At 43.9% G+C, this 21,551-nt stretch overlaps 1 protein-coding gene and 1 long non-coding RNA gene across 4 annotated transcripts in view; one reads left to right on the forward strand and one right to left on the reverse strand.

Annotated features, from left to right (window-relative positions):
* LOC146808484 (transient receptor potential cation channel subfamily M member 2-like) overlaps nt 1-21,551 on the forward strand; it is a 790,090-nt gene that overhangs the window by 582,140 nt on the left and 186,399 nt on the right. For both annotated transcript variants that reach the window (XR_014968000.1, XM_085623576.1), the window contains exon 8: nt 11,523-11,694. Coding sequence is in view for 1 of the 2 variants with exons in the window: in XM_085623576.1 (XP_085479702.1) it covers nt 11,523-11,694 (172 nt within the window). In the remaining variant the exon portion in view is untranslated. The remainder of the gene's footprint in view (nt 1-11,522; nt 11,695-21,551) is intronic.
* Nucleotides 15,544-21,102, reverse strand: LOC146808485 (uncharacterized). 2 transcript variants are annotated; one of them, XR_014968002.1, is made up of 4 exons: nt 21,025-21,102; nt 20,240-20,305; nt 19,528-19,960; nt 15,544-18,636 (listed from the first exon to the last, which is right to left on the reverse strand). It is a non-coding gene; the product is annotated as an uncharacterized LOC146808485 (long non-coding RNA). The 2 variants fall into 2 exon arrangements; XR_014968001.1 differs by lacking the exon at nt 19,528-19,960.

Genomic DNA, 21,551 nt, shown 5'->3' on the forward strand with positions numbered 1-21,551 from the left:
ACATTTTTGGGTGGGTCAGGTAAGTCAGAAATTAGATGGTCCCTTTCTTCCACTTCTCCTCAAACAGATTTTCAGTATTTAGTTATTAACCCTCAAGGACCTTGTAATGTGATAATTGTTTTTTAGTGTTTTTTAAAAAAAAAAAAAAAAAAAAATGTTTTAAGAAAATTTTTTAAAAAGTTGAGAGGTAAGGTTGGCTCTTAAAAGAGCCGTTGTGTTCATGCAGGGACAGAGGAAAGGAAGAATGGGAACATTAGCTGGTAGGACAAATGTGCTGGTCTATTTTGTTGTTAATGAGGGGAAGACTGGTCTCCCTATGAACAATTAGACCATGGCAAAATGAACACCGCATAGTAACCCTCGCAAACCGATGGTTAGTTTCCACAGGATCAGAAAAAGGTGAATCTGCCCCCACAGATGAAGGGCTCTGCTGAGCTTCTCATTTGAGATGTCATCAGTGATGTCATGAGTGATGTCACTGACCATGTCATGAGTGATGTAATATGTTACGTCATCAGCAGTGGATTGCGGGTGCGCGAGTTATAGTTAGCTTAACTAACTATAATGGGGGAATTTCAATGGTTTTTTACGAGTGAAATGTCCAGCTAACTATAACGTGTGTGAAACCTATGGTTTTTTCACTGAATTTGCAAGGTTTTTTAAATGCTAGATCCTAACTATAACGTGTGTGAAACCTATGGTTTTTTCAGTGAATATATATATATTTCTATACATATATATGCCAATCGAAGAGACCCGAAGTTTGAAGGTGCCACACAACCTTTTAAGTTCTGGTAGACAGCAGCATGCTCAGCGCGGCCCTCGCAGCTTTATCTTTTATTTTTATTTACAGGTCCACGTGGCTGTAAATTGTAATGACGCGAATGGAACGGCGTTTTTCCACCTGGTGTGACACGAAAGTAGCAGCAGCCCAGCCAGGCTTGAAACAGCGACCCAGTGGGATTTTAAACTTCTGAGAGAAGGGAAACAGCAACATCCACTTTGGATTTAAGAACTTACCTGCACTATAATGCCCAGAACACCCTGTGAGTACACGCCCATTGGGGCCGGATTCACTTCAAAAATCGTGAATGCGATTCAAATTTGCATAGCTGTTTCTTCCTCGACGTCAGCCAGTGAACAAGGGGGACTGCTCCTGAAACACGTATGGCAGAAAAGGTAAAGCTGCGAGGGCCACGCTGAGCATGCTGCTGTCTACCAGAAATTAAAAGGTTGATTTTACGCTGTGTGTGGCACCTTCATACTTCGGGTCTCTTCGATTGGCATATATGTGGTCTTCCCTGGCCACGAAGGTTGCCCCACTGCACACTCCAGCAGGTCCACGTGCCTGTAAATTGTAATGACGCAAATGGAACGGCGTTTTTCCACCTGGTGTGACACGAAAGTAGCAGCAGCCCAGCCAGGCTTGAAACAGCGACCCAGTGGGATTTTAAACTTCTGAGAGAAAGGAAACAGCAACATCCACTTTGGATTTAAGAACTTACCTGCACTATAATGCCCAGAACACCCTGTGAGTACACGCCCATTGGGGCCGGATTCACTTCAAAAATCGCGAGTGCGATTCAAATTTGCATAGCTGTTTCTTCCTCGACGTCAGCCAGTGAACAAGGGGGACTGCTCCTGAAACGCGTACGGCAGAAAAGATAAAGCTGCGAGGGCTGCGCTGAGCATGCTGCTGTCTCCCAGAAATTAAAAGGTTGCTTTTACGCTGTGTGTGGCACCTTCATACTTCGGGTCTCTTCGATTGGCATATATGTGGTCTTCCCTGGCCACGAAGGTTGCCCCACTGCACACTACAGCAGGTCCACGTGCCTGTAAATTGTAATGACGCGAATGGAACGGCGTTTTTCCACCTGGTGTGACACGAAAATAGCAGCAGCCCAGCCAGGCTTGAAACAGCGACCCAGTGGGATTTTAAACTTCTGAGAGAAAGGAAACAGCAACATCCACTTTGGATTTAAGAACTTACCTGCACTATAATGCCCAGAACACCCTGTGAGTACACGCCCATTGGGGCCGGATTCACTTCAAAAATCGCGAGTGCGATTCAAATTTGCATAGCTGTTTCTTCCTCGACGTCAGCCAGTGAACAAGGGGTACTTCTCCTGAAACGTGTACGGCAGAAAAGATAAAGCTGCGAGGGCTGCGCTGAGCATGCTGCTGTCTACCTGAAATTAAAAGGTTGATTTTACGCTGTGTGTGGCACCTTCATACTTCGGGTCTCTTCGATTGGCATATATATATATATATATATATCTTACTCAAAGATGAAGTACACGGCACACCTCTTGATGATTTTAAAGTTGTTTATTCAGTTCGTGACTGTCTCCTACGCGTTTCGAACCGTAGTTCCTGATCACGGTAGAGTGTTATTCTAGTCCTTTTTCAATTTCCTCTTAAATACACTATGATTCTTTCTAGTGCATTATGGGTTGGGTAGTTTTTACAAACATATTTTTTGCATTTTTACATTTTTCACAAAACTTTATTGTTTGTTGCGCTAATCATTCTCTTATCTGTGTGGCGAGTTTGAGCACCAGAAAACACAGTGATTTAGATCAGGTTTTTGCTTTTGACCTCCATGTAATGATAGGAACAGTCCACTAACAGTAGCGGGCGTGCCGATATTGGTGATTTATCCAATATATTTTATATGATTACACATGGGGTGAACTTGAACTAAGTGTTCACAGATTAGAGGGCTGAGTGCCCCTTACTATGTTTTTGATTACTCATGTCGCCAGTTAGATAGAGAGTGTGCGAGCATCATTGTTATTAACCCCTTCGATGCTGCGCAGATTCCGCCGCTGTGCTGGCGGAATCTTGCGCGGGCGGGGTCATGACGGAATGGTTCCGTCATGAGCACAGCTCAACCGTGGGTCATGACGGAACCATTCCGTCATGAGCACCGAAGGGGTTAATGCAACTGCTGTGTAGTTGTTATTGTCTTTCTCAACACAGTCCGGATGTGTACACACAGTTCTACTGCAAGCATGTTCTTGAGAGTTCATTGACAGAGCAAATTCGTCGGGTTTTTGTTTCTTAATTTACTTTCTTTTTCCAATCAGTGTCAAAGGTGAACATACATCTCCTCATCCCCATTGAGACCCAGCGGTTGTTTTGTCCTGAATCTCATGATCATGCTGGACTCTAGGCGGCGTAGTTTTTGTACTCTGTTCCCTCCACGTTCATTTGTTGGAACTGTTATTAGTCCTGAGTACCTAATGTCTAGCCAAGTTTTGTCCTTATGCGTGGTCATGTGTTTCGCGATAGCGTATGTGTTGTCCATGTTTTGTATCGCTCGGATGTGTTCCAATATCCTTTTCTTAAGGGGACAGATCGTGCTCCCTATATATTGTTTTCCACAATAACATTGGAGAATATATACCACATGTGTGGATTCACATGTGATGGTTTCCCTTATTTCAAAGATTTTGCCCGTTGGGTCACTCAAATTCTTCAGATTTTTGACGATTTTGCATGCCTTGCAGGATGTGCATTTGGTGAACCCTTTAGATCTCATCTGTAGCCAAGTTTCCGGTTTCTTGTTTTCAAAGTGGCTTCTGATCAGGTGGTCATTGAGATTTGGCGCCCTCCTATATGAGATCAAAGGCCGTTCTCCAATAGAGTTTCCTATGTCTGGATCCTTTTTGAGTACATTCCAGTATTTGGTTATTCTTTTTTGAATTTCATAGCTTTCTTTGCTATAAGTGAGTATAAGCCGTGGTTGATTGTTGTTAGGTTTTGTGATACTCTTTTGACTGTCTGGATTGTCATCTGTGTCTGTGCTGTTCTCTTCACAGCTCCTTGGTTCTTTTTTGGGCAGTAATGTGTCCGCTCTTGTTTTTTGTCTTGCTTTCATTTCGCCACATCTTATGTCTGCATATTTATATCCACGTTGTTTGAAGCGTTCTTTTGTTTCTTCAAATTTCTCTTCCATTTCCTGCTCCTCCGAGCAGTTTCTTTTCATCCGCAAAAGTTCACCGTAAGGTATGCTTTTTTTCAGTGCTTGGGGATGAAAGCTTAAGCCATGGAGCAGACTATTTGTTGCTGTTTTTTTGCGGTAGACTGTGGTGTGCAATTGGTTGTCCTTGACGTATACCTTTGTGTCTAGGAATTCGATTTCTTCCGGGCTTATGTTGTAAGTGAATTTTAAACCTACATCATTCTCATTGAGCTCCTCGAAGAAGTCTTGAAATTGTTTCTCAGTTCCTCTCCACAAGATAAATAAATCGTCAATAAATCGTAGCCAAAGGGCTACGTTTGACATATGATGGTCGTTTTCCTCTCTCCATGCTATGTTTTTCTCCCACCACCCCATCATGAGATTCGCATAGCTTGGAGAGAAAGAAACTCCCATGGCGGTACCGCAGCATTGGGCATAGATTTTTTTGTTAAATAAAAAAACATTATTGTACAGGCACAAGGTGATCATTTCAATCAGCATCTTGGAATGCTCTAATTCATTCATAGGCCTCTGTTTGAGAAAATATTGTATAGCGTTTAGTCCCTTTTGATGATCAATTGAGGTGTAAAGTGACACCACGTCAATGGTTACCAGTAGGTAGGTTGGTTGCCATTCAGTATTCATGAGTATTCGCAGAAAGTCCCCAGTGTCCTTTATATAGGAACTCAGAGTTGTTACAAGGGGTGCTAGATAAAAGTCTACATACGTTGATATGTTTTCGTACAGGCTTCCACAGCTCGAGATGATTGGACGACCTGGTGGTTTGTTAAGTGTTTTGTGCACCTTTGGGAGGAAATAGATGGTTGGCATGATTGGGTATTCAACCATTAAGAATCCTTTTTCATTTTCGGTCAACAGACCTTTCTCTTGCCACATATTTAGTTTTCTTTGTAGATCTGATATTAGTATAACTGTTGGGTCCTTTACCAGATTTTAGTAGTTTTTTGTTTCATTTAGTTGGCGCAGTGCTTCTTCTATGTAGTGCTGTTTATCAAGCACTACAATGTTTCCGCCCTTATCGGCCGGTTTGATTTCGATTTCATTATTGTTCTTTAGAGATTGTATGGCTTCTCGTTCTTTTTTGGTTAGATTTTCCCGTTTTTTCTTTGAGGTGACATTCCGCATGGTGTCTATTTCTCCCAATACCAAATCATAAAAAATGTCAATTTTGTTCCCTGGATGCAGCGCTGGGCAAAACTTGGATTTTTTCTTGAATGTGGTTGGCATGCGTTTGTTCAGTTGTAGCCCCATTTCCCCCAAGATTTGGGTGTCTGTTAGTTGAGAAGCATCAGTCTCATTTGCTAATTCGTAAGCTGTTCTCAGGTGTGGTGCATCAGAGATTCTGTAAGTTTCTGGGTTTGCAGGATCAGGCAATCGGGTTTGATCGGAATTCGCTTTAGGCGAGTGCCTGGCAAAGTATTTTTTTAGTTTTAATTTTCTTACATATTTGTATATGTCTATTTTGGTTTCCAGGGGGTCCTGATGTTTCTCTGGGCAGAATGATAAACCTTTATTGAGAAGTGTTGTTTCTGATTGAGATAAAGTATATCTGGATAGGTTGATGACCAGATTTGGGATTGCATAATTCTTGCATTTTATTTCCTCACCACCGCGCGGTTCCTTAGATTGTATGTTCCGCTTGGGCCGCTTGCTTCTTCTTGTTTTCCTTGATCTCTTGAGTGAGAGAATCCCCTTCCCCTTGCCCTGGTTCTCCCTTATCCACGTCCTCTTGGTTTGTCTCTGGGTGTCTGTTGTTCTTGATAGAGCAGTTTCATCTCCTCTAAAAAAGAGAATTTGCGCAGGCCTGTTTGTCTTTGTTCTCCTTCGCCTGGATCTGATTCAGAGCCACTTGTTGTGTAGCCAGCACCCGTGTCTACATTAGGTTGTGTGTCCCATTGTTTATAAATTTCGAATTTTCTTGCAAATGTGAAGATGGTTCCAAATTCGTAGTCGTCTTCATCTCTACGAAACTTGCGTTGTTTCCTCTCCGGTACTTCTTCTTCATGTTTGTCAAGATTGCGATCCATGTCAGCTCGTAGTTTCTTAATTGTCTCACTATTTTCATTTGATGCTGTGATTTGAGTTTCAAGTTCTGATATTTTCTGTTGTAGTTCATCTACGTCTTTTTTAGCGTATTTGATGATTATATGCATCATGTTCTTTGAACACTCCATGTTGTTCCTGCCCCACTCTTCAAGCATTTCAGATTTCGTGTCCGGGTGGTTTGGGAGAGTGAAAATGCGGAGCCCTCTAGGTACCATGTCGCATTCGATGTATTTTTCCAGAGTGATAATCTCCCAACTCCGTGAGGTTTCCTTACGTATTAATTTTTCAAGCTGCATGAATAATTGTTTGATGGTAGTGATTTGGGGTTGCGATCTTTTGTCCGTTGAATTCGCGTTTTTCAAGGCCCCTGTGCTTCTTTGAAACATGTTCTGCGCTCTGGATGTTCTCTTGGCAGCCCTTTCCTCCATGATGGCCCCAAAGTACGAGACGCTGTGGGTTCTGCCGCCAGTTGTGTTAGGTGCAGGCACTGTGTATAGCGCGTTTTGGAAACGTTTTTCTGGGTTTGTACTTTATTCGTTAGGACTTTGAAAAAACACTCGTGATGGTTCTTTAGTGAGCGGGGATAAGCTAGATTCAACCCCGAGTCATGAACTTTTTTAAACAGTTGTCATCAAGAGAGAAAGGAAACACTGTGAGTTCCCTGTGAGCAATCTTGACAAACATGAAGAAGAAGTACCGGAGAGGAAACAACGCAAGTTTCGTAGAGATGAAGACGACTACGAATTTGGAACCATCTTCACATTTGCAAGAAAATTCGAAATTTATAAACAACAATGGGACACACAACCTAATGTAGACACGGGTGCTGGCTACACAACAAGTGGCTCTGAATCAGATCCAGGCGAAGGAGAACAAAGACAAACAGGCCTGCGCAAATTCTCTTTTTTAGAGGAGATGAAACTGCTCTATCAAGAACAACAGACACCCAGAGACAAACCAAGAGGACGTGGATCAGGGAGAACCAGGGCAAGGGGAAGGGGATTCTCTCACTCAAGAGATCAAGGAAAACAAGAAGAAGCAAGCGGCCCAAGCGGAAGATACAATCTAAGGAACCGCGCGGTGGTGAGGAAATAAAATGCAAGAATTATGCAATCCCAAATCTGGTCATCAACCTATCCAGATATACTTTATCTCAATCAGAAACAACACTTCTCAATAAAGGTTTATCATTCTGCCCAGAGAAACATCAGGACCCCCTGGAAACCAAAATAGACATATACAAATATGTAAGAAAATTAAAACTAAAAAAATACTTTGCCAGGCACTCGCCTAAAGCGAATTCAGATCAAACCCGACTGCCTGATCCTGCAAACCCAGAAACTTACAGAATCTCTGATGCACCACACCTGAGAACAGCTTACGAATTAGCAAATGAGACTGATGCTTCTCAACTAACAGACACCCAAATCTTGGGGGAAATGGGGCTACAACTGAACAAATGCATGCCAACCACATTCAAGAAAAAATCCAAGTTTTGCCCAGCGCTGCATCCAGGGAACAAAATTGACATTTTTTATGATTTGGTATTGGGAGAAATAGACACCATGCGGAATGTCACCTCAAAGAAAAAACGGGAAAATCTAACCAAAAAAGAACGAGAGGCCATACAATCTCTAAAGAACAATAATGAAATCGAAATCAAACCGGCCGATAAGGGCGGAAACATTGTAGTGCTTGATAAACAGCACTACATAGAAGAAGCACTGCGCCAACTAAATGAAACAAAAAACTACTAAAATCTGGTAAAGGACCCAACAGTTATACTAATATCAGATCTACAAAGAAAACTAAATATGTGGCAAGAGAAAGGTCTGTTGACCGAAAATGAAAAAGGATTCTTAATGGTTGAATACCCAATCATGCCAACCATCTATTTCCTCCCAAAGGTGCACAAAACACTTAACAAACCACCAGGTCGTCCAATCATCTCGAGCTGTGGAAGCCTGTACGAAAACATATCAACGTATGTAGACTTTTATCTAGCACCCCTTGTAACAACTCTGAGTTCCTATATAAAGGACACTGGGGACTTTCTGCGAATACTCATGAATACTGAATGGCAACCAACCTACCTACTGGTAACCATTGACGTGGTGTCACTTTACACCTCAATTGATCATCAAAAGGGACTAAACGCTATACAATATTTTCTCAAACAGAGGCCTATGAATGAATTAGAGCATTCTAAGATGCTGATTGAAATGATCACCTTGTGCCTGTACAATAATGTTTTTTTATTTAACAAAAAAATCTATGCCCAATGCTGCGGTACCGCCATGGGAGTTTCTTTCTCTCCAAGCTATGCAAATCTCATGATGGGGTGGTGGGAGAAAAACATAGCTTGGAGAGAGGAAAACGACCATCATATGTCAAACGTAGCCCTTTGGCTACGATTTATTGACGATTTATTTATCTTGTGGAGAGGAACTGAGAAACAATTTCAAGACTTCTTCGAGGAGCTCAATGAGAATGATGTAGGTTTAAAATTCACTTACAACATAAGCCCGGAAGAAATCGAATTCCTAGACACAAAGGTATACGTCAAGGACAACCAATTGCACACCACAGTCTACCGCAAAAAAACAGCAACAAATAGTCTGCTCCATGGCTTAAGCTTTCATCCCCAAGCACTGAAAAAAAGCATACCTTACGGTGAACTTTTGCGGATGAAAAGAAACTGCTCGGAGGAGCAGGAAATGGAAGAGAAATTTGAAGAAACAAAAGAACGCTTCACACAACGTGGATATAAATATGCAGACATAAGATGTGGTGAAATGAAAGCAAGACAAAAAACAAGAGCGGACACATTACTGCCCAAAAAAGAACCAAGGAGCTGTGAAGAGAACAGCACAGACACAGATGACAATCCAGACAGTCAAAAGAGTATCACAAAACCTAACAACAATCAACCACGGCTTATACTCACTTATAGCAAAGAAAGCTATGAAATTCAAAAAAGAATAACCAAATACTGGAATGTACTCAAAAAGGATCCAGACATAGGAAACTCTATTGGAGAACGGCCTTTGATCTCATATAGGAGGGCGCCAAATCTCAATGACCACCTGATCAGAAGCCACTTTGAAAACAAGAAACCGGAAACTTGGCTACAGATGAGATCTAAAGGGTTCACCAAATGCACATCCTGCAAGGCATGCAAAATCGTCAAAAATCTGAAGAATTTGAGTGACCCAACGGGCAAAATCTTTGAAATAAGGGAAACCATCACATGTGAATCCACACATGTGGTATATATTCTCCAATGTTATTGTGGAAAACAATATATAGGGAGCACGATCTGTCCCCTTAAGAAAAGGATATTGGAACACATCCGAGCGATACAAAACATGGACAACACATACGCTATCGCGAAACACATGACCACGCATAAGGACAAAACTTGGCTAGACATTAGGTACTCAGGACTAATAACAGTTCCAACAAATGAACGTGGAGGGAACAGAGTACAAAAACTACGCCGCCTAGAGTCCAGCATGATCATGAGATTCAGGACAAAACAACCGCTGGGTCTCAATGGGGATGAGGAGATGTATGTTCACCTTTGACACTGATTGGAAAAAGAAAGTAAATTAAGAAACAAAAACCCGACGAATTTGCTCTGTCAATGAACTCTCAAGAACATGCTTGCAGTAGAACTGTGTGTACACATCCGGACTGTGTTGAGAAAGACAATAACAACTACACAGCAGTTGCATTAATAACAATGATGCTCGCACACTCTCTATCTAACTGGCGACATGAGTAATCAAAAACATAGTAAGGGGCACTCAGCCCTCTAATCTGTGAACACTTAGTTCAAGTTCACCCCATGTGTAATCATATAAAATATATTGGATAAATCACCAATATCGGCACGCCCGCTACTGTTAGTGGACTGTTCCTATCATTACATGGAGGTCAAAAGCAAAAACCTGATCTAAATCACTGTGTTTTCTGGTGCTCAAACTCGCCACACAGATAAGAGAATGATTAGCGCAACAAACAATAAAGTTTTGTGAAAAATGTAAAAATGCAAAAAATATGTTAGTAAAAACTACCCAACCCATAATGCACTAGAAAGAATCATAGAGTATTTAAGAGGAAATTGAAAAAGGACTAGAATAACACTCTACCGTGATCAGGAACTACGGTTCGAAACGCGTAGGAGACAGTCACGAACTGAATAAACAACTTTAAAATCATCAAGAGGTGTCCCGTGTACTTCATCTTTGAGTAAGATTTCGTACGAGACCCTGTCCTGGTCTCGACGCGGGCACCAGCTGATTAAGGAGCTCCCACTGTCAAATGGACGTTTTTGCTCAGTGATATATATATATATATATAACTTCAAAAGAAGAGACAGCACTCACGAGTGAGGAGAATAACCCCTTTTTAATTTTGGGTTACTTATGCCAATATCTTTGGCACAGTTTGACAAATTGTTGCAAAATGTGTCACACCAATGATCAGCTCGTGTCTTGAAAGTTTGGGGGTGATTCAGCAAGCGGGGGCCGAGAACAAAGGGGGTCCCCGAAACACGTTTTCCCCATGTTAATTTCCATTTCCATTCCACATCAAGGTTGTTGCAGCTATTGACTTTGTTAACAGAAAACGTGGCGGCGTGCTGAAACATAAAACACGGCGCCCATGCATATAGCTATGTGATTCCGCTCTCTGCTGCTGGCAGCAGGGCAATGTGTGACAGTTGCAGGCATGTTGTAAAAGCACAAACAAGAAAAAACAGTGATGGAGGGGGTGGTGGGGTTAGGGCACCGCACAGGGAGATTAGGTATCAAGATGAGCAGGGGCACCGAAGACACAAACTGGGCTTGCAGTGCAGGGGAGAGCAGCAGAAGAAAAAGAGTTCTGCCTAACAAGAGATGAGCCTTGAAAGCATAGGGAAACTGTACTTGCCTGATGATCCTCAGCCTTCTACGGAACTGACGTATGGGCTCCACGAACTAAGCACGCAGCAGGTGGGATTACACTCCATATACTGATCAAACCTGGTCTTCCGGCCTGAAAAGGATGAGCAGGATGGCCAATGAATATGTATAAAGGGCTAATGAGGCACCTGTGATTGTGATAGTTGGTAGTCCAGCACCTACGCATGGTGGCTATTGCAGTTATTGTATTGCTTTTCAGCTTTCATGAATGACTGCTCATAAAATCTGGCTGCTATTGAGTTCAATGGCAAGAAAGACAGCACAGTATGAGCCTCTGGTCTTGACATAAAATTAAAATCAGCCGCATTCCTGTACGATTTTGCACTCTATTTTCATATTTTGTTTCTTCACACATTATTTTAGTTTTCTGTTTTGTATGATATAAATGGTGCAAGGCTTGTATATTTTATTTCCGTAATTGAGGATGCCATCACCACATTACACTTTGTAAATTTGACTCAGTGTACAAAACGTAGTACATTTTTGCCAAAGGGGTTACATTATTTCATTTCTCATTTCAGATTAAGGACGTCGGCTTCTTCGTGTTCCTGCTGGCTGTGTGGGTGGTGTCATTTGGGGTCTCTAAGCAAGCGATCCTTGTGCACAATGAGCAGCGGTTTTACTGGATCTTCCGCAATGTGCTATATGAGCCTTACCTCATACTCTTCGGGCACATACCTGCTGATGTGGACAGTAAGGAACCACTTTATGTTTATGTCACGTGCTATAGTTCTTTCTAGTTCACTTTCTGCAATTCCTTCACACCCTCTGGGGCATCAGCAATAGTGTTTTAAGCCTGTTGAAAAAGTATTGTTATTTCAAAGCGATGATGCTATATAGAGTCATTAACACCCTATCTATGGAGGACAGTATTATCAATGTGCTTTGGTGGTCTGTGGGAGTTCCCAAAGGGTCTTATGTTTGTTGGGCCAGTGACATTACATTACAGGGAAGTTTGGAAGTTTAGGAACAACAGCAAAGCAATTCTTAATGTGAAGGTTGGCGTTGTGCATATGAGGAAACTCACAGTTAGCTGCTCAGATAGTAATGTTTACATTTTTCACAGATTTAATTTAAGTATTTTTTATAGAGTGGAAAACTTTGAAACATAACAACTGTAAAGATTTTCAGTGGTATGCTCACTGAGACAGAGTCAGTTATTTAATTTACTTTTAGTAATATGTGTTAAACCAGTGTTACTTTTTCCAGTGAAACTTGATAAAACTATTGTTGTAGATTGTATAAGTAGAATGCATGCATGCCATAGTAGGGGTCATTTCATTCCCTGAGGTTATTTAGAATTTTTATTTTATTTATTTATTTATCAGAGTTTTATATAGTGTAAACTCGACCCCAAAAGCAGTTGGGACAGTTGTAAGCTTGGTTGGGAGAGAGAGGCTGCGCTTCCCGCTAATCACCAGCAGCCCGTTTTCCCTGGAAATGACCTTAATTTAACCCCTTCCATGCTCATGACGGAACGATTCCGTCATGAGCATCGGTTGAGCTGTGCTCATGACGGAACCGTTCCGTCATGGCCCCGCCCGCGCTCGAACCCTTCAGCACCGCGGGGGAATCCGCGCAGCTCTGAAGGGGTTAAAGATCACCTGCCGTCTGCTTATTTTGGATTTTACAATTGCGCCGAGGGGACAGGTCACCCTTACAGTGAAAGAGAGTGAGCCCTGCAGATAAACACTGGTCAGGACTTGGAATTGAGTCACGACGATGCGAGCGGAGCAGACGCGAGCAGAAGTAGACTGCGGGGCAGCGGCAGCGGAGGAGAGCCGCGGTAGGGGGAGCTGAGAGAGCGTGTGCCTCCGCCTGCAAACACCGGCAAATACACCCGGAGCTGAAATTGCAGAAGCCGCGTGTGCCCCTTATTGCAGGTACCGCGAGAGGGGCCGGGTGCGGCCTAGTGTAGCGGTGAGCCGCGGGCCGTCCTCCAGCGGCGGCAGTGGCACCCGCTTGATTCTATCATGCGAGCCACGTGTGCCCCTCATCGCTGCATGAGACTATGGACAGCTGAGACTTAGATTTCTGTGAAGAAGCTACGTTGTTGCAAAGCTGAACTCTCACAGAGTCCCTTGTTGCTGCATTCTGTCTGGTCCTGTTGCGAGCCGCGTGTGCCCCTCATCGCTGCATTAGACTATGGACAGCTGAGACTTAGATTTCTGTGAAGAAGGCACGTTGTTGCAAAGCTGAACTCTCACAGAGTCCCTTGTTGCTGCATTCTGTCTGGTCCTGTTGCGAGCCGCGTGTGCCCCTCATCGCTATATGAGATTATGGATAGCTGAGACCTAGAGTTCTGTGAAGAAGCTACGTTGTTGCAAAGCTGAACTTTTTCACAGAGTCCCTTGTTGCTGCATTCTGGTACTGTTGTTGGTATTTACCATTTAATTGCGAAGCTATAGTGAGCTGATCCATTGCCTAATGATATACGCTATAGTGGGTGAAAGAAAAACCATGGACTGTCCTCCTGTGCGGCGGAAGCAAGTCTAGTGATCTCTCCCGCGGGCTGTGGTCTCTTGCTGGAGCCGCAAGTATTTCCTGTGCACCTACAAAGTGCTGCAAGATGCCTTTCATCGCAGCAGGATCATCGTTAAACACAGCGGAGAGCCACGAGTCGTTCTCCTGTGCGATGGGAGCCATGAGTGGCTCTTTTGTGCAACAGGAGCCGCGAGTAGCCTTCCTGTGCCTCCCTGTGCCTCTCTGTGCCATCCTGTGCCTCCTTGTGTGCTGCAGTCAGCAGGAGTCGTTTTCCTGATTGCCGACTGTGGTTAAGAAAGACTGGTTGGAGCCCCGGAGCCTAGGAGGTGTCACAGGATCGGATGGGGCTGGTAGGGCACTGCTTGTGGTGGTGAGCCTCAGGGGTCACTTGGAGACGCCTAGAAATACAGCCTTGGGGATCCCTGGGTGCCTCGTTTGGCCAGCTTGTGTCTGTTCATGACTGCCAGGACTACCAGGATTATTTGGGTTGCCAGTATCATTACCTTAGTAGTGTTCTTAGTCCTTGTCCGGTGTTGCAGAGGCTCATTTGCAAATAGGAGCTACATTTTTCTGGTTGTACCTGTATCCTGGCCAAGGGTCCGTGGCTGTGAGGTTCAGTAATGACTGCAAAGAAACTGTGCTCTGGTAGAGTACTATATACAAGAGCGTGTACAAAAACTAAAGCTAACCCTTTAAGAAACAATTAATTACAAATAAATATTTTAAAACGTTTTAATCCTATTACTTCCTTTTCCCCTAAACAAGTATATAAGTTTAAATTTAGTACGAATGGGGGAGTCTACTCCGGAAGCACTTGGTGAGGCTAAAGTATTTCCTGGAAACCCACCTCCAGAAGTATTCATCAATCCTTTACCCAAAATTGGTGGATATCGGTCCAGAGACAACCAATATTTGGATTTTAGGGAAACTGACTCTTATCTGGCAAATGTAACTACCCATTCTCTGGCAAATGAAGTCTCTCATACTGAAGGGGTATCTCAATTAGTCCCAAAAGTTAGAGTTCCTATAGTGGAAGATGTTAAGCTCCCTGATCTTCCTGATTTCAATACTAGTTTAAAACCGCCCTCAAAGTTGCTTTGTGCACTTAATTTAGAGTCGTCCTTACACCTTAACCCAGTTAATTCCTTGTCCTTCAATACCTGCTTTCCTTCTCAGGGTCATCCGGGACAAATGCATCTCTCCAGCAGTACACCTAGTAGAACAAGCATTTTAGATACACGGGGCTCGATTACACCTGATTTATCCCTGCATTTCCATCCCTTAATTCATAATTCAGAGTCAAAAATGTTGATGTCGGACTCATTACTCTGTTTGGAAAGAGTGCTGTCTTCTATATTAGCACTAATGGAGAAATCAGTAAATTATTCCGACTCCATTTTAGATTCCCTGTTGGCCCTGACCAAGTTATTAGTGTCTGAGCAAAGATGGTCGCTGGGTAAAACTGATCTTCTTCCCCCTTGTATGCCTAATAGTATGAAAAGGCCTTCTCCACCTTTAATTATAGAGGCAAATCTTAACCAGCCACATCCTTTTCACATATCCTCCCCTCATCTTGCTAAAGGGCGGGATTTTGGTGTACAGGCTGGTAAGTCTTTATTTAGGAGGAAAAACAAAATGAAATTGAATGAAAGCGAAGATATATTTGATAATCTACACTCCATTCTCCAAGAACTTTTTGATCCTGAGAGTTTCGTTTCAGAGGGAGTATCTACACCAGTCGCACAAGAAAAAAGGGTATTCTATGCATATCCTGTAAAGTTTTTCTTATTTTTCTAAAAACAGGCGTAAATCCACCTACGTGTACATCAGTGGAGGGTCTAAATGTTGGTAGTCCCTCTCTCAAAGAAAACGATACTAAGAACAAATCTAATATCGTCAGTAAGAAGAAGAAGGAAAAAAGGGAAAAAAGACGGAGGATTCATAAAAAAAGGGCAAAAAGGCTTTGCTTCGACCCTGAAGTAATCTAATAGTAATCCCAAGGGCCACACTTACCAGTGGCCCGCAATGCTACTCAAATAACAAGCAGTTGGCAACGTAGAAGGTTCAAGCGTTTATTGGCCACATCAGAACTCTACATAGAGGAGCCTCGTCGATCCTCACCCATCAGGTGCGCCGAGGAAGACTGCTGGCCCCTTGACAGAATCACACTTATATACATAACAGATTCGACATTGCAAAGCCTTACAAGTGGAAAATCACCAGTTAGCCCAGGAGCTCCTGAATGAGCTCATACCATATTTAGTTGCAGCTGCACACAAAGGGGTTGCTATCTTTACGGAGAAGGTCAGCAGGGTGACTCCCTTTTCGTCCCAGGCACAGAGGAATTCGCTTGATACTCCCCATAGCAGATGTAACCTTGGGCCTAAGCTGTAAATACAATCCGACCTGTCTTTGAGCTGGCACAAGCTAAATCATGTAGATGGTAGGCAAAGGGAACCACGTGGTTGGTAACATGACTGCTCGTCTTCCAAGATGGCCGCAGTATGGTTTTCGGCCCTTTCTATCGTGCAAACACTCGATCAGAGGAATGGGCCATCTAGGAAAGCATATAGAAGGATTATGGAGCAAGAATACTGACCTAGATACATTATGCTAACCTCATATGCTAACTTGAACCCCACAGAACGTCCCTTTTTAGCATAATGTAGCTAACAACCAAATCATTCTTCAAAGATACCCTCATCTATCTGCATCATGTCATGTACTTCCTTCTGCATCAGTTGAGTGTTTAGTCTAGCCGAGTTCGCCTTAGGTTCAGGTAAGGCCAAGCGAATTCGGGTGGCACAGTAGGAGCAGAAAAGAAGACACACACCAGCCCCAAGAGGACCATGAATAATTTCCAGCCCCACGTAGCAAGAAGGTCCCAAAACCATCCCGAGATAGACCAGGTACCGGTTTCTGTATGAATCTCGGATGCCAATCGATGCAGTTTCTGAATGGCCAAGTGGACCGAGGGGGCGGAGTCAGGTGTATACACGCAGCAGGAGCTGCCGATCACTCTGCATGCTCCTCCGCGATCGGCTAGGATAACATCTAAAACAAGACGGTTTTGGAGGGTCACAAGCCTGGTCGCCTGAAGCTCAACAGTTATGTTGGTCAGTATTCCAGCGGTGATATTTACCACACCTTCTACCACTCTAGACAATCTACTAATCTCTTTACTGGTCAAAATGGGTCCCCATATAGGCAGGACTCCTTTCATGATGTCAACAAAATGTTGGGCAGGGGTGTCAGTCTGATCCGTAGCATCCCCATCGGTGGCCCCTATTCCTAGGCTCCATCGGTTCAGCGAGTGGGACCTATGGTAGTCAGAAGGGGCTATATACACGGGAGGATACAGAAAAGACAAATAACATCTACCTGACCATCCTCTGGGGAGCCACGTGTAAGCATTTTCTCCGCACACAAAATACACATTCGGAGGGGTAAGTATAGGTGGGCTGCTGACTGTTTGCAACCTATAAGTATAATTACATTTACTGACACCAACAAACAAATGACCCAGGCCCTGTACACAAAAGGAGGACGAAGCATTCAATACAGGGACTGGGATGATCTTATCTTCTGACACATTACGCTCTTGGAAATATTTAAAATATTCAGTGAAATTGAAGGAGACAAAGTCTAACACCTCATCTCTCAGCCAAGTGTCATTTTCGTGTTCCATGTATACATTCATACAGGCGGTCGGATCCAAAGTTCCGTCTGTACCTTCTGCATTTGGGGTAAAGCCCTGATGCCTTTCTATATATGCTAAAATCAGGTCATAATCTTTTTCTGAAAACCGGTGTTCATCAACTGTATATTGCTCATATATCATTGAGAGCAATTTGAACCAAGCTTCACTACTGCCTAAATATGACAACGGCATTGAAATGAATAGGTCATGTTTGTGCATTACTGAGGGGAGGAGGCCACATACCCAGCAATTCGTGGCATTCGTGGAACTGTGCGTCTGGTGTAACATTTCAATAAAAGCATTATTCACATATGTCTGACGATGCATTTCTTTATGTGGGGCAAAGGTCTGAAAATGATGTTCTTCAGGAACAGGGGTGTAAGCTATTATGGTGTGCACAGGGTGACGCAATTCTAAGTAGATAAACCCTCCCAAACATAGTATAAATGACACAATAATGATGGCAATAAAAACAATCTTGGCACGCAAGCTCCAAGTGGAAACCATTGGGAAATACGGATACAAAGGACGGGGTACTATGGGTCGTTCCTCTTCAGGGACAAAATGAGCAATAGGGTACATTCTCACTAAAAGTCCAACAGCTAATCTCAGGGGAAAACGAATCTACGAGCAGTCCAACCTGCCAGAGGGTGCTTCTTTCCTGTGTCTGTATTAGAGCCTCACAGGCAGACTCTTTTTGTTCAGAACAGTCAAAAATGACCAAAAAGTAAAAAACAAAAAACTTCTCGCGTTGGAGTTGCACTTGACACAACTCTTGTTGAAGTAAACTCCACCTGGGCCCCTACCGACTAATCAATGTCTCTAGCTTCTTTCTGAACAGAGCTTCACCCAAAGTTCCATGCTCTCAACTAGTTCAGTCCAGTGTTCCTTTACTTACCAGGATTTACTCGAGCCTTCGTTTCTCGTTCTCTAGGCTGAACCTGGTGTCTCTGCTCACCTTTTCGGGGCCGCAGGTTGTATCGCTCACAACCCGAGATCCGGGGGTCGATAAAGAGCACAGGCACTGTGGGATCAGGCAGACAACTGGGCGCGCAACTCTCGGGGTCCAATGCAGCGCCACCGGGCGTCAGGCCACCCGCTGCAGTCGTTCTCGAACTTATGGCACCCTCCTCTCGCCCGTTCGCCTCTCCTTGGGCTTCAGAGGAAAGTGACTCTTCGACAAGCTGATCCCCTTCGTGTTCTAGTGGCTCATTCGGGTCTCGCAGGTCTCCCGGCAGGGGAAGAGGGACCCTTTTCAGATGCGATACATGAATCCAGTGCCACCTCCCCTCGACCTTTACAGCCGTTCTCGTAGTCAGAAGGACCTGGAAAGGTTTGGTCCAGCGTGGCTCTAGGCTCGACTTCCTCTGATAGTTCCGAATCAGGACCCACTGTCCTGGCTGCAGGCTGTGTCCAGGACCCTCCGGCAGGGGCTGCAGTACTGCTGAGATCTGTTGGTGAATGGAACGAATATATTTAGTCAATGCATAGAGATAATCAGCCAACATAGGGTACTCAATATCTCTAAAGGATCTTGGTCTCGGCACACCCCATACATTAGCAGGCCTACCAAATATCACCTCATACGGTGATACCCCACTACGAGAGTGGGATGTGGTTCTTACAGACAGTAAGGCCAGGGGTAGCAGGTCCGGCCATTTAACCCGGTCGTATCCTGCAGCTTCGCTATTTTCAGTTTTAGAATCCCATTATATTTTTCCACTAGCCCTGCTGACTGGGGGTGACGGGCAGCGTGGAACTTTTGTCGTATAGACAGGCATTTACAAACGTGCTCAACAAAGTCAGCATTGAAACGTGTCCCATTGTCACTCCAGATCACCCGTGGTAACCCATAACGGGGAAAGAATTCCTTTACTAAGGCTTTCGCGGTGGCTAGAGCAGTATTCTCCTTGGTGGGGTACGCTTCCACCCATTTACTGAACGTGCAGACCACTACCAGAACATATTTGAGGTTATTAACCCGTTCAAACTGTATGAAGTCCATCTGTAACACTTCGAAAGGTAGGGTGGGAGGTGCAAAGCTACCCGTCAGGACAGGAATACTACCCCCTGGATTATGCTGTAAGCAGATCATGCAATTCTGGACTAGATGTCTTGCAGTCTTATGGATGTTGGTATTATACCACACGGGATCCAACATTGCGCAAATACCTTGAATCCCCACATGCGCAGGACCATGTGCCATGGACACGACAGCATAGGAAAAAACAGGAAAAAACAGTTCCTCTTAATGGGCGAGTTAGTAGGAATCGCTATTAGTCAGCTGTTAAATCTGTTCTGGGAGGGAAATTTAAATTTCAGATCTTGTTGCCCTCACACACCTGTTAGGGTGTCATGCTTCATCATTGGGCGCTCCTCGTCGGACCGGCGCTGCAACGTCCAACGGGCCTGGTGGCATCTTTAGCGGAGATCTTCTGATCTGAGAACGCCGTTATGTGAAGACCATGTGTGAAATTGTAGAGGACAGTGACTCCTATAATATGTAGGGATTCAAAAAAACTAAAATAGACCCTGGCCCCTAAATGGTTTTAATTAGGTTATGTAGGGCTGGGACTAGGTAAAACCAGGGAGGCTACTCTTATGATTCTAGGTATCAGGGTAGCCTATATCGTAAGTGCTCAAGATCGAGCGACACTTCTTCAGGACCGTGGGACCACCAAGTAGTAGATATACCTCACTTCTTATCAAAGGGTACACTGGGTCAACCACAAGCAATACTAAACCCTAACTAGGGTCCAGATATGAAGTCTCCGCCTAAAGAGATGGAGACAAAATGGAGAGGACACACAAAAGACCACCCATTAACAGCTAGATCAAAGAAGTATTATCCAAACGTATTATCAGAGGGGGCAAAGGTACCCCTCCAAAGGACAATGAGTTCCTGCTCTCAAACACAGATACGTTAGAGAGACTAAATTAAAAGAGACAGCACAAGCTAATACAAAAAGAACCACAAATAACGAGATTTACAAGCAGCAATAAGCTCGAGTGGCCTGAGATGCAACAGGAGAGTACAAATATACTGGTTCTTACCTCCAAAGGGAAGGGTCAAAGCTTCATAGATGAAGGAGAAGCAACCGGACCACTGGAACGGTCCCACTAAGAATAAAACAGAAGAGAACAAGGACATCGCCAGAGAACAGTCATGCTATACATAAGGAACCTGGTGTGTGAACCTGCCCGTTCTAAAGACACTAGGAGCGTGAGGTGTGTATGCTCAGACCGATCAAAATACCAAGGTGTCAGGTGAAATGACAACTCTAACCTTACGACATAGTTCATGAGAGGCATGTCCCAAAGTGAAGTCGGACGTAGAGAGTGTACCCGGCTGAAAACGTAATCAAGGTAGTGTATCCCGAAGTGTCCGGGTCCGGAGTAATACCTAAGCAAACATCGGTTCATAATAAGGATTAATGCGTCGGTGCAAGTATATCGAGTGAACTATGTTATCCTGGAGTCCCACGATTAACATGAGCACCCCATGGGAACCAGCCTGTATGTGAGACCAGACCCATCCGTAGCAGCGTAACGGAAATAAAACGCTAAGGATAGGCAGAGGGTTCATATTAGGGATAATACAGCGGTACAGGTCTAACAAGTAAACTAAATTATCCTGGAGTCCAACTATACACATGTGCACCCCGTGTGAGAGACTACTCCCGTCCGTGATTGCGTAACGGAAAGGACCGCTAAGGATAGACAGAGATTTCTATCCAGAGAGCCAGGGAGTTTGGCGGTGTCAATATACCTAAATGCGACGACAATATCAAACCGAGCCAGGCAATTGTCCGTACGGAGAACATGCCGTGTGGACTTACCCGAAAGTAGCAGCGGGCTGGCCGAAATATGCGAGTCTTCTCCTCACCTGCATATTACTGGTACTGGGGAGACTTCCAGTATCTGTGCGAAGGCGACGTAGCGTAGTCTCGCGAGACAACTCGTGAGGTCGCCATCTTGTCTCGAGTGTTGTGCCTGACTTAGGACGGGGAAACCAATACGAGAGATCGGAAAAGGGAAAGCTAATAAAGAATGCCCACAGCTAATGTAATAAAGTTGCAGTGGGACATCAAAAAATTGGTAATGCATGAATAAAAGTGTATTAAAACAGGCAATTGACGGGAAGTGGTGAATATAGTGCGAGAATGTGCACACTATGAGCCCACTAAAGAAAGGAGATAATGTATATATGAATAATGCATTTCTCGTTGGAAATGAATATTCTAAGTATGGGGGCTCTCCTAAATAGGAGAGAACAACAGGGAGTGTTATTAGAATGTATGAGGTTCCCTTGGGTGTACCACAGAGGGTACCTAAACAGTGCATCGTCCATGTCTCAGTATTCAGA

The sequence above is a fragment of the Triturus cristatus genome, chromosome 8 (assembly GCF_964204655.1).
Source record: "Triturus cristatus chromosome 8, aTriCri1.1, whole genome shotgun sequence".
Taxonomy (NCBI): domain Eukaryota; kingdom Metazoa; phylum Chordata; class Amphibia; order Caudata; family Salamandridae; genus Triturus; species Triturus cristatus.